This window comes from Propithecus coquereli, unplaced genomic scaffold (assembly GCF_000956105.1).
Source record: "Propithecus coquereli isolate 6110/MARCELLA unplaced genomic scaffold, Pcoq_1.0 Scaffold58, whole genome shotgun sequence".
Lineage (NCBI taxonomy): Eukaryota > Metazoa > Chordata > Mammalia > Primates > Indriidae > Propithecus > Propithecus coquereli.
This window is the reverse complement of record NW_012151729.1, coordinates 1,845,225-1,857,609: the sequence shown is the minus strand read 5'-3', so window position 1 is coordinate 1,857,609 and position 12,385 is coordinate 1,845,225. Positions and strand designations below refer to the sequence as shown.

The following is a 12,385-nucleotide window of genomic DNA, read 5'->3' as shown; positions in this document are numbered from 1 at the left end:
TTAGTAAGTTAATTCTATGTGACAGTCACTGTGCTAAGCTCTTTACCTGGATTTACATCGATTATTTGACTGTGACCCTGGAAGCAGGTACTGTTATTATCCCATTCTACAGGTGAGGAAGCTGAGCTTTTGGTAGGTGAAATAATATCTCCGCGGTCAAGCAGTTAGCAAGTGGGGAACCGGACTTAGACCCAGATCTGACTGACTCCAGAAATCACAGTCTCAAGCATTTGTAAAGGCTCGGCATGAGCGTCCCTCTGTTCAGCTGAGTTCTCTGTTACCCGCCATCCCTGTCCGTGATAAGATGACGTGAGAGAAGGAGTATTTCCTGGGCCATAAGCACCTTGGCCAGAGCAGTGTGAGTCCACATGGACTTCCCTGGGGGCCTGGCAAAATTAATCGCAATTATCACCCAGTCCCATTTGTAGGGTTTATAAAGCATCTCCATAACCGTTACCTTGCGTGATCCTTACCCCCACTCCTGTCTCCTGGACAGCAGCTCTCAGCTGGGACTCACCACTTGGAACTTCCCACCCCGGCCTCTCTGTTGCATTTGCCCCATGCGCAGACATGGAGCACATTTCCAGTGAGGATGGTAACGTAGGAGCACACAGTGGGGGAAGAACAAAATGAGGGGGGTCTATGCCTGGGAATCTGAGTGCTTCTAGAAAGTCAAGATGGAGAGCAAAAGGGAGGAGACGCTGCTCGCTACCCCACAGTGGTGTTCCACTCACCACCCTTTTCAGTGGTTCCCATGGCTTGCCTGTCTTACTGAGAAATGGTAAGAATGTCAGTGATTTGTGGTTCCCAGATTTCACTGTAATTATTATGTGTTCTAATCGACATTGGCTGGATTGAGGGACCCAGTAACCATTTCCCTCCTCAGTTAACAGGAGTCTCCCTGTGTCCACTCTCAGTCCACCAGGTCCAGGGTGTCCCCACTCCCCCCGCACCCCCAGCAAGGCAGTGATCCAGGCACAGCCGATCAGCATATTTCATCTGTGCTTGGTCCACGAATGGACACGTGACCCTAGCTAGGGTGATCAGAATGAATCCCAAGGCCTTTAATGGATCTTCTGGAAAAGAGAAATTTTCTTTACACCGGGCTGATGAGAGGAAGGCCTGTAACTGAGGGGGTGTTAGCGGTCACCTGTCACTGTGTGTGTAGGAGGAGAATAAAGTCTACACAGAGAAGAACAAACTGAGAGATGGAGGGAGACTGAGTCCTGATGATAACACTTAATAGCTGGATCCAGCCGTGCCTGAAGCTAGAGGCATACATATATTAATATTTCTCTTTCCTTTTTGTTTTAAAACTTATATCCAGTTTGGATTGGACTTTAGTCATTTGCACATGAAAGAGACTTGACTGATACCTCAGTTAAAGTTGAGAGAACACTTAGAAATCACTTAGTCTAATCCCATTGCTTGATAGCTAGGGAAACTGGGGTATAGAGAGGAGAAACAGCTTGTCCAGAGCACAGGAGGACTAGTGGCCGTGGTGGACAAGAATCCAGGTCTCTTCATTTACCTAGCCCACCTCTTTCCCCAGTGCAGTTTCCTGGCTGGCCTCTCTTCTCCATGCTCAAGGCTTGATCCTCACGCACGGCCTTGCTCCTCTCCTCTGATCAGGGAAGCTAAGCCAGCCCTGCCCTGCACGTCATCCTAGAGCCCAGTGTCCATAAGAACTTTGGGCTCCAGGGCCTGCACTCACTCACCAGCAGTTGGGGAGGTTGAGGGTAACGCTCGCCTGGGTGGTGGCCCCAAACTTGAGGTAGCCCAAGGCCCCAAGGCTTATGTACAGGATGATGATCATGAACATCCCCCCGTAGAGGACAAGTGGGAACTGGGCACGGTGCTGCATCTTGTTTTCCAGAGGCAAAACCTGCAAACGGAGCAGGCACGAACAATTACACAGTGCTTCCTACTTATGGAAAGACCCCATTTGCCCACTGTTTTTTATTCTAAATTCATATATCTCAGTCATCAGAAAGCTCAAGAGAAAAAAAAAACAAAACCAAAAAACTCCAAGACATGGTGCTGGCTTTGGATATAATTGACATAAGGAACTACTGAATTACAACATCAGTCATTAAAAAGACCTTAAAAGTCTTCTAGCCCAAACATTCATGCTTGAGTATCCTCTTTCATGTTCAAGAAAGGCTCTGCCTCTGAGTAGCTTTGTGCCCTATGGATGTTGATGATCATCTAAAATCATTATCGTTACAGAAAATCACAACTAGAATGTGTCTTTGCAGGAGTTGTGCTTCCACGCTCTTCCCACCAGGGGGAGCTCCGTCTCAATTTCAGGTGGAAGGTGACCTTCCAGCAAGTAACACAGGTGTGTGGGCTGCAATATGATTTTGGATTCCTTTTGCTTGGGGGGTGGAAAGGAGAGTATCTTATATATCAGAATATATGACACCTCCTGAACAAAGGATGGAAAATAAGTAGAGACTGTACTGGCACCAGGAACGAAGAAACCTCAGTTTCCTTATTTGCGACGTGAATTAGTTTAGAAAAATCTCTGCTTGCTTATGCTTTAATCCAGCCCTAACTGTCTGTGATCTGTGGTTCTGTGTTCCTAGTGGTAACGCTGGAGCATGAGCTCCGAATAACACAATCCTGTCGAAGGAGAACTAAAAGGGGAAGACCAGAGAAGAATCTGAGAGGGCAAACGCGTTGGTCTAGGGGCTAGCAGGTGAGGCTTTCAGCCCTGGCTTTGGAATTTAACAGCCATATGCTCTCGGACAGCACTTCCAGTCCTCAGTTTCATTATCTGTGCATGGATGTGAGTACCACTTCAGCTGGGGACAAATTTCTGATCTATCTCTGTATTTAGCTTTTTATTTTGAAATATTTTAGACTTATAGAAAAGTTGCAAGAATAGTACAGAGAATCCCCGTATACTTTTCACCAGTTCCTCAAATATTAGCATGTTTGCTTGATCATATTCTTGTCCTCTCTGTGTGTGCATATATTTATATCCCCACACATATAGGTGGGGAGATGTATTTTTTCTGAGCTATGTAAGAATAATAGATACGTTTTAAAGATGGTATTCTTTTGTGATTTCATTCAAAGGGTTCAGAGGATAAGAAATATTTGAAAAGCATTGCTAAACTCCCTTTTAGCGTTGACTTTTTAAAGTAATTTTTCTCATGCTGGATTATAATAGTTCTAGCACTGAAAGGTACTGATTAAGGGCATACCAAATTAAATAGTAATTTTTAATATGAAGACCATAAGTGCTTAAGTAGTTTGACTTGTTATCAGGGATTTGTCACCCAGAGGTTTTCAGTGTTCCCATTTTACAGATGGATAAAATGAGGAACACTTAAAAGAGATTTGCCCAACATCCCACAGCTTTCTATCAGATATTTTTCCTAGCACATTAGCATTCTTTTACATGCACTTGGTAAGGAATGGTGAAGCAAGATCATCATCATCATGATTTACTTTGTGCCTGGCAATGTGCCAATCGTTTGGCCTACCTTATCATATCGAGTCCTTACAACAGCCTTGCTTTGTAGTATTCTAATCTCCATTTTACAGATGAGAAAACTGAGCCTCAGAGATTTTTTTTTTTCAGAATAGCTTGTCCCAGATCACACAGCTTGAAAGGATAAAAGCAACAGTATTCAAACTCATGTGTGTTGGGCTCCAAAGCCAGTGCTCTTCATCTAGCCCGTACAGCTTCCTCCCTCCACGTTGGGGTGGGGGGCACGCTCCCATCTCAAGCCTTACCACGCCAATACCTTCGAAGGCAAAGATTGCTGTCCCGAAGAAAAGTGGGTAGGTCTTCCAGTTTGCAACCAGAGGCAGGCTGCCGGGGTCTGGGATTTCCTGATAGACAAACCCGGGACAAATGTTCATGGTTACCATAGAACTGGACTTGAGAAAATACAACAGAAATACAGCAAATAGAGAAACAGCCAGCCAGCAGCCAGCAGTGCTCAACTTTCTGCCGCCCTTCACCATTTGGTGGACAGACTTTCTTTAAGAGGACGGAGGCAGCAGGAAACTTCCAGACTCAGGGAGGAACTGAGAGTGAGGGGGGCTGGTTCTAGGGCTGAGATGACCAAGCATACTTTGGGACCTCAGTTTCTCCATGTGTAAAGTACGGTGGGGAATTGGGGCTGAGGTAGAAGTTGGCCTTCTTCCCTCTGCCCCGCTCTGGAGCTGGCTCCCGGGGAAAGTAAGAGATGAGGCTGCTGGATGGCCGGGGGTGCTTAGGAGAGGAGAGGGAAGGTCCTTAGAAATCCTCTGCTCTGATGTCTTGTACACACGGGAGCCTGAAGCCCAGAAAGATCTTCATAACAAGGCTCCTCATCTGATAAGATAGTATAAGCAGAAATATTTCTTAGGACCTCCTGATGGGCCACACACTACGCTAAGTGCTTTCAACACACTGTTTAGTTTTCACCACAGCCCCACAAACTAGGGATTATTGTCTTCATTTTAAGGGTAAGGAAATTGTGGTGCTGAGTCACTCTAGCTTTATTTAGTTTCTCCTTCCGTAAAGTGGGGAAGTTGAACTATTAATAAAACAGCACGTCTGAAACTTTTCTGTGCCTCTTACATTATTTTTCTCATGAAGTTAGTATTTGAAAATTAAATTGAGTTTTAAAAAGAAGCATTCTAATACAATTCTTCGTTGCCATGAATAGAAGAGAATGTAATAATTTAAGTACATAATTAAGAAAATAAACAAGCGTTATCCATCTCCTCCCTAAACTCATCACACGTAGCGCCAGAGGGATGGAAACACACCTCGACAAACCACTGAATTAATTAAACGACTTCTAAGTCCCGTCCGATCTCTGATTCTGTAAGAATGCAGAATCCTGGAATCCGATGAGGCCTGACAGCTCGAGAATAATGCTCTCGAAGAGACACCAGCCGTGAAAAGGAACCCCACTAAAAATCCACTAGCCAACAAGATGACCTCCGGGACATTTACAGCAACTGGTCTGCAGGAGTCTCTGAAGGTTGTTTTTCCTGTCTGGGAAGAGGGAGAAGAAACCTTCCCAGCCAGGGGGGTGGTGAGTGAATGACCCTTTCCCGGGGGGTGAAAGGCAGGAAGGCGTATTTTCGTTGTTGCCCAGGCAGGAGGGTCCTCAGGAGGTGGAGACTATCCAAGGAGTTTGCATCTAGCCTCTGTGTCCTTACCTTGCTTTTGGCTATTAAAAAGAAGAAACAGTGACAACCAAAAATGTCTCCAAAAATCCCCAAATGTCCACTGGGGGGGCAAAATCACTCCCAGTTGGGAGCCCTGGTCCAGGGTCTGTACTTGTACCCACCAAACTGACTCTGCCGCCTCCCTAAGCACTACTGGGTTCTCGCCAGGAGTTTTACACCAAAACAGCCTTACAAGGCAGCGATTACTAGACTGTTTTAAAAGCATGGCTTACTGAGGCTCACAGGGCTTGTGTGTTGCAAAGCCAGGACTCATTCTCACATCTCGGGCCTCTCCTTTATGGATTCCCACCCATGACGAGTGTCAGGGGGAAGTTTTTGTGCCTCATAAAAGAGCAAAGCTGAAGGCTAGGGATGGACTCTGCACACTCTTTACTCCTGATTTCTTTTAATTTCTCCAAGGCTTTGCCATGGGTGCCTGCAGGATTATCTGCTCAGCAAGCCTCCCCCACATTCCTGTAGCGACCTGGCCCCCCTCTGTGTCAGGTCTGGTTTTCACCGGCGTTCCCCTGACGTTAGTGCATTAGTTTACGGGTAGCACCTGATCCAATTTTCCTGGATTTTGGGACCTGAGAGAACACCAGATTACCCTCCTCCTGGTGGCCGAAATGGAAAAATGCAAGACCCAGAAGCTGTGGACAGAGCTGGTGCACATCAAGAGAGGAACAAAGCCAATACACACAGAGCTGAACTGAGCAGAAGTGTCAGAGGCGTCTGTCTGCCCCCTGGCTTGAGGTCGCTTCCAAAGCCTGAATGCAACACCATCCTTGCAGCTTGGCTGTTCCATGACACTTCCCAGAATCTTCTAATACAGTCTCCTTTCTCCCTCCAGTTACTTTGAGTTGAACAAAACTCCTTGTTACAGTTTTTCCCCTGAAAACAAAATATCTCCTTATCGGAATAAAACAAACCAGAACAAAACCTTCTTAACATCATTAATCTACTCCTAAAAATCTGATGATCTGTGCAAAAGAGCTGATAATCAAGTTCCTATTATTTTAAATGGGAAAAGTTATGTCACATGACACATCAAGCCCCAATACTCAAACAATTCTTAAAATGTAACTAAAACGCGGTAAAATGGCTATATGTAAGTAATAAACTACGATATTAGTCTATAAATACTTAAATTTTGATACTGAACACAAATGAATGCAGTTGTTACAAGAAATTGTTTGGTCTCCAGTTCACATCCTCTTTGTGGACATTTGTTCACTTTCTAAATGGTCTGTGTGAGTTCTAAACATTTGACTGTATCTGGAATGTAAGACCATGTCAGAAACGTCTCAAGACATTTCCCAGAGGTTGTTTTGTTAAACAGGTTGTATTGCATTATAAATGCACGTGGAAAAGCAGGGAGAGAGAGAGAGGGAGACTCATTTTGTGAAGTTGGGGCATTAAAAAAATTAAAGAGGCATTCTTTTAGGAAAACAGGGGAAGACATTTTCTGTGTGCCAAACCTGTATGTATGTCAAACAATGCAGACATATATAAGAAAACACATCTCAACCTGAAACCTGAGATTTCGCTTTCTGCAGGAAGTCGTTGTTGACAGTCTGGAGGGTCCGTTTCCAGGCTTTTGCGCTACGTGCACACGCAAACCACACCGACCCCGGCGATGGCACGGGCGGGGAACCTGCCTGGAGGAGGTGCTGGAAGATGAGGACGAGGCTTCCCAGCATGAGGACGTTGGCCAGCGCCGAGAAGGTGGACAGGGCGCGGAGGTTCCGGACGCACACCAGCGGCACCAGGAAGGGCAGTGCCGACACCGCGTAGACGCGGGCGTCCACGGTGGGTGTGGGGGTCACGACCCCTCTACCCCGGCAGTCGGCTGTGGTCCCGTTGGCTGTTTCGATCACCTAAGGATAAGAAAGGCTGATGTGAACCTCAGCTGTGACCTGCCGGTCCCCACCTTCATGCCCTCCAGCTATTCCTGCCAACCTTCCACCCTTGAAAGGTTTCCTCTCTGCAGGACACTTTCCTTCTCGCCCGACCTTCCCTTATTAGTGACTGCTCAGACTTCAGAGAAAACATCCCCTCCAAACTCCATCAGGCCCCGCCCTCAGAGCACCCAGCCCATTTCTTCAACAGGGTTTATCAGTGTGCAACTTTGTGGAATGATTATTGCTAAATGTTCGTCTTCCCCACTAGAATGTAAGTGTCGCGAGGGCAGGAACCTTATCCAGTTTGTTCACTGCTGTACTGCCAGCACTGTGACCCGCTCATGGTGGATATTCGGTATGTGTCCCTTGAATGAATGATGAAGGACAGCGTGAGTGAAATTCTCAACAGAGACAGAGAGATGACTTAGACACCTCCTTTTTTTTTTTTTCCAAATAAGGATTTTGTTTTATGATGACAGAAAATATTTATGGTCAAAAATATAAAGAAGCAAAGAGAAAATATAAAAAGGACAAAATTATCTTTGGAGACTCTCTTCGCAGTATTGTTTATAATAGGAATAACATAAAATAAAATAGAAACAACCCAAATGTCTGGCACAAGGACGTGGCAAATCAATTATGTGTCCTGGGTCCATGACATAGCATTAAGCATGAAAAAAAGCAAAGAGCACATCAATATCATAGTTTGAAGAAACGATTATTACAAATGCGTGTTTGAATATGTAATGAAAAAACCCTGAAACACTATTCACATGCTTTTAATGTGTGCTTTTGCAAGAGGAAAGATTTATTGGGAGCTTTTATATTTTATAATCTCTGTACTATTGTTTGGTTTTGTTTAAGAAAGAGCTGTGTTGCTCTTGTGTTCGGAGGGGGAAAAATCAACCATAAAGATTTAAAAACAAAGATAAAAGATGCACCGGTAGATTCCTTTCAGAGAGGTAACGACTGCTAACATTTTAGAGTAGATGTTATATATTTATACATATGTCTATATACATATGCAAACATAATATATTTACAAAAATGAGACCCAGGTGAACACAGTGCTTTGTAGCCTGCGTTCTTTTGTGCTATATTGCTTGAATTTCTTCCAGCACTAGAGTTTGCAGAGCTATTTGCTGAAAATACACACCTAACAAACACTTATCAAGCAGTTACTTTGATTTAAGAGATCTGGAGGAACTCGTCTAGCCTCTATGAGCTCACAGGCTAGTTATAAAGGAGGAGATGTGGGCACATAACTATTCAAGGGAAACTATGCATGTAGTAAAACAGTAGATTTGAACCGAGAAGGGAAAATACGGTGGTAATCCTGCTGTGTGGATCAGGGAGCGACACCCGAAGGAGGAGGGCATTTAGGATGGGTGTGATTGGGATGTGCGGAGATGAGAGAGTGGAGGAGGGAGGGCGTCATACATAGGAAGAAGAGCGTGAGTAAACGTTCAGTGTTGGGTAAGGTGGAATTTATTTGGGAATGGTAGATAGCTCAGACATGTTGGAGCACAGGACACACAGAGAGAGAAGTGGCAGATCACATCACCCAGGGTCTTATGAGGCAGATTAAGGGGTTTGGAATATATCCTGTCCAACAGGTTGATAGTGAAGATTTTCAAGTTCAAAAAGTGTGTTCGGTTTTCTCTGTTGATGCTTAGAGATAAGGAACTAGAGGGCCCAAAGCAAAAGCTGAATTGTTCGGGCTTTCACAATCTTGGTTGATTTGGATGGAGCTGCTCAAAGTTCAAGCTGGGCTATCTCTTACCATCTTGTATTTCTGCTTGGGTGCTCTGACCTACCTGTTTCAAGTTATCTGCCAGAAACATAAGGAACACACAGCAGAAGCCCAGCTGGTCCACAATCAGGAAGAAGAACACAATGTACCTGGGCATTGGGAGGAGAAGATTATTTCTCATAAAAGTAAGGAAGGCAAAGAGAATATGGGGCCACCCAACTTGTTGGTGCTATCAGCCTCTATCCTAACTCTCCTGCCTGGAGCCCTTGCTTCCTACAGCCGCAGGTAGGAAGAACTGCTGCAGCCTCAGACCTTCTCCAGCTCTAGAAGGGACAGGGACATCCTGGCAGGCTCGTTACACTTACGTTCAGGTATGTTTCCAGCAGAGCCTTCTTGCCCAGTATGGAGTCACGAGGGCCTGCCCTGACCTCCCTACCCCATCATCTGCTGCCCAGCCTCGTCTGCTTGGAGAAGGAGAGCTCTGTCCTAAACTCCAGCTGACTTGGCTTGGACACCCAACACTCTGCCTGGTCTTGGGCCATCCCTTCTCCCACACTGAAGCTGCTTCCACTCTGCCCCTGTAGCCTACACTCTGCACAGCAGCTAGACTCATTTTTTAGAGACTATTCATTATATCTCATACCATGTCCTTCCTTTGTTTGCAACCCTTCTGGGGCTTCCCTCTGCTCTTGGGATAGCATTGTGATGTGTTAACTTGCCTGCCAGTTGCTGCCTGATTTGGCTCCTGCCTCCCTTTCCATTCTTCCCTTCCACCTCTCCTCCTCCCTACTTTGCACACCTTGCCAGTTTCCTGGAGTCCTCTGAGCTCTTCCCAACCCCCAGTCATTTGCACACACCTTTCCCTGGGATGTTCTTCCCAACCCTCTTCAAATGGCTGGCTCTCACTTAGCCTTCAAACCCTCAGCTTAAACCTCACCTCCTCAGAGAGGGTTTCTCCAACCTTTCATAGCTCTTATCCTAATTTATAATTATACATTAGCTTCTTTTCTTATTTCCTGTCTCTACCATGAGGTTTTAAAAACTCTATTGAGGTAGGGACCATGTCTATTCCCTTCAGCTCTGTCTCCCTGGCACCTAGCATGATGTCTGGTCCATAGTGGGTACTCAATGAATATTGTTTAATGAGGAGATTAATGAATTAATGAGTGAGTGGGACCCTGGTTCTCTGTGAATGGAATGATCTTCTAGAAAGTACACACAGTCTATCTGACTTGAGTCACCACGTGCTGCCTGGTATCCCCTGATGTCCAGGTTCAAGAGCCATCCCAGACTGCCCAGGAGCCCCCTTATCCCGACCCCCTTTTGGTTTGTGGCACCTTCTAGCTTCTGTGCCTTGGCTGCTGCAGCCTCTAGAGCTGGATGGTCTCCAACCTTGCCTTGGATCCAGGCTCTTTCTGTTTTGACAGATCACAAGTTAACAGAGCCAACCCAAGTGAAGAATCATGTTCACTGAACACCCCAAATCACTCTTAGAATGAAAGGTGGTGTCAAAATGCATTTCTCATAAATGATTGCTGGTAACTATGTTACCAAAGCTGGACCTTTGCTGAATTGAGGATGATTTAGTATTCACGGTGACAGCAGTATCGAATAAAGTCTTATCATTCAATCTGTGGCCGCCCAGTGACTAAAGACAGTGGCAGTGAGGTGAGGGGGAGAAAGGAGAGCTGGTGAAGAAAACGAAACAGCTCCGCTGTCAAAATGTCCCCTGACTGCTGAGAAAGGGGACTAGAAACTTTAGCTACTGGGATCGGTTCATCCACACTCAGCGCAGTCCAGCCCTAGAGGACCAGGAGTTGACCACAGTCATACAACACCCTTGCTCAGAGTTGTGACTTTCAGCCCTGTCATGATTCACTCGGTACCTTTGGGTAAGTTGCTTCCTGTCCCTCAATTTTCCCATCTGCACTTATGGATTCCAGAAGCAGCTGGCTCTGTCCCTAGAGGAATCCATCTAGACCCATGTGCAAGTCTTCTACCCCACTGCAGGCCAGGAGAGGGCAAGGTACCTCCCCCAGCGGGCGTGGTCATGGAGCCAGGTGCAGGGGCTGGCCTCCAGGGCATGCATCATGGTGTCCCCATAGTCCATGAAGGGCTTGCTGAGCCTGCAGGAGAGAGCACAGGAGACTGGACATTCTCGGGTTCAGAAGTATGTTCTGGTGAGAGAGCAAGACAGGACTTTCCCCAGCACAAGGCTGAATGGAAGGATGGGTGGTAGGAACCATGGTAGGAACCCTGGCAGAAGGGATAGATGGCTGCTGGTGCTTGCCCACTATGCTTCTTTCGTTTCCCTGAAAGTCTCCAAAAATCATTTACTAACTGTAAACAAATATTTAGTGAGTGGCTACTGAGTGTTGGAGCTGTACAAGGCACAAGGGTTCATATCAGTGAATGAGATAGGCCAGGCCCTGTCTTCCTGGTGCCATAGGTCAAGTGGATTAACGAGCCCCATGTACTCACCGAACGCATGAGGACACTTAGGCCCAGAGGGGGCAGAATACCTGTCCAAAGTCACACAGTGAGCTGGGGGGCAGAGTCAAGACCTGACCCTGGGTCTTTTGACTCCTACAACAGTGATTTTCCTATGACACCTGCTGCTTCCCTGAGATCACACAGATTGCTGGTCTTCATGCTAGCAATGAGGATTATCACGCACGCTACCCCTCGGTGCAATGCTTTTCACCAGGAGTGCAGGGGCTCATCCTCTTACCGGTACATCAGAATTTCAAGGAAATGAGAAGGAAAGTGAATTTTTCTCCTCCATTTAGTTAAAAAATATAGCAGCAGTAATGCCTATTATAAAAAGGTCAAATGTGCAGAAGTATAAAAAATGAAATGTCTCTATGCATATCCTCCCCTGCCTCATCCCAGGCTAATTCTCCTCCCCACTTCTTTTCCCAGAAGTAACTACTTTTAACAGTGTGGAGTGGTTAGGTCTAGACCTTTTAAAAATATATTTATTATAAACAATAAATACATACAGCTTAGTTTTTAAAATCCTATAGAGGTGTAAAAAGCGTATCCAATATTATTTTTAAAATGGTGTGGAAAGTGAAAGGACACTGCTTTTGTGATGGAAAAACTGAGAAACTCTTGGCTGGTGGGGTGTGCTCAAGGGGCTTGCTCTGGTAGATATACCAAGACAGACGGTATCATAGGAGACTGGGCAAAGCACACTGGTGAGAGTAAAGCAAAGGAAAGTCCTGTTTGCAAGGGACTTGGAGGCTCTCACCTGCAGCAGAAATGGCGGGCACACTTCACCAGGACCCCCATGCAGTGCACGGCCAGGAGGCCTATCGCCAACAGGCTGACGGGACCCAGCTGCAGGGCGGGGGGTGTGAACAGAAGGAAGAGAGCTGAGTAGCTATGTTAGCGTGAAAATCTTGGGACAAAAATGGATTTGTTAAGAGAAAGAGAGGACAAGCCATAGGCTGGAAGAAAATATTTGCAAAAGATATATCTAATAAAGGACTGTTACCCTCTTAAAAGTCAACAATAAGAAAACAATCTGATTTTTTTTTTTTTTTTT

General features: G+C 45.8%; 1 protein-coding gene across 1 annotated transcript in view; it reads right to left on the bottom strand.

Moving 5' to 3' along the window:
- The window catches only part of LOC105821515 (proton-coupled amino acid transporter 1-like), a 30,671-nt gene that overhangs the window by 11,299 nt on the left and 6,987 nt on the right, over positions 1-12,385 (bottom strand). The window contains exons 3-8 of the mRNA XM_012658221.1: positions 12,089-12,177; positions 10,866-10,961; positions 8,900-8,984; positions 6,840-7,058; positions 3,748-3,846; positions 1,719-1,885 (exon numbers count right to left, since the gene is read on the bottom strand). Of these exons, the coding sequence (XP_012513675.1) occupies positions 1,719-1,885; positions 3,748-3,846; positions 6,840-7,058; positions 8,900-8,984; positions 10,866-10,961; positions 12,089-12,177 (755 nt within the window). The remainder of the gene's footprint in view (positions 1-1,718; positions 1,886-3,747; positions 3,847-6,839; positions 7,059-8,899; positions 8,985-10,865; positions 10,962-12,088; positions 12,178-12,385) is intronic.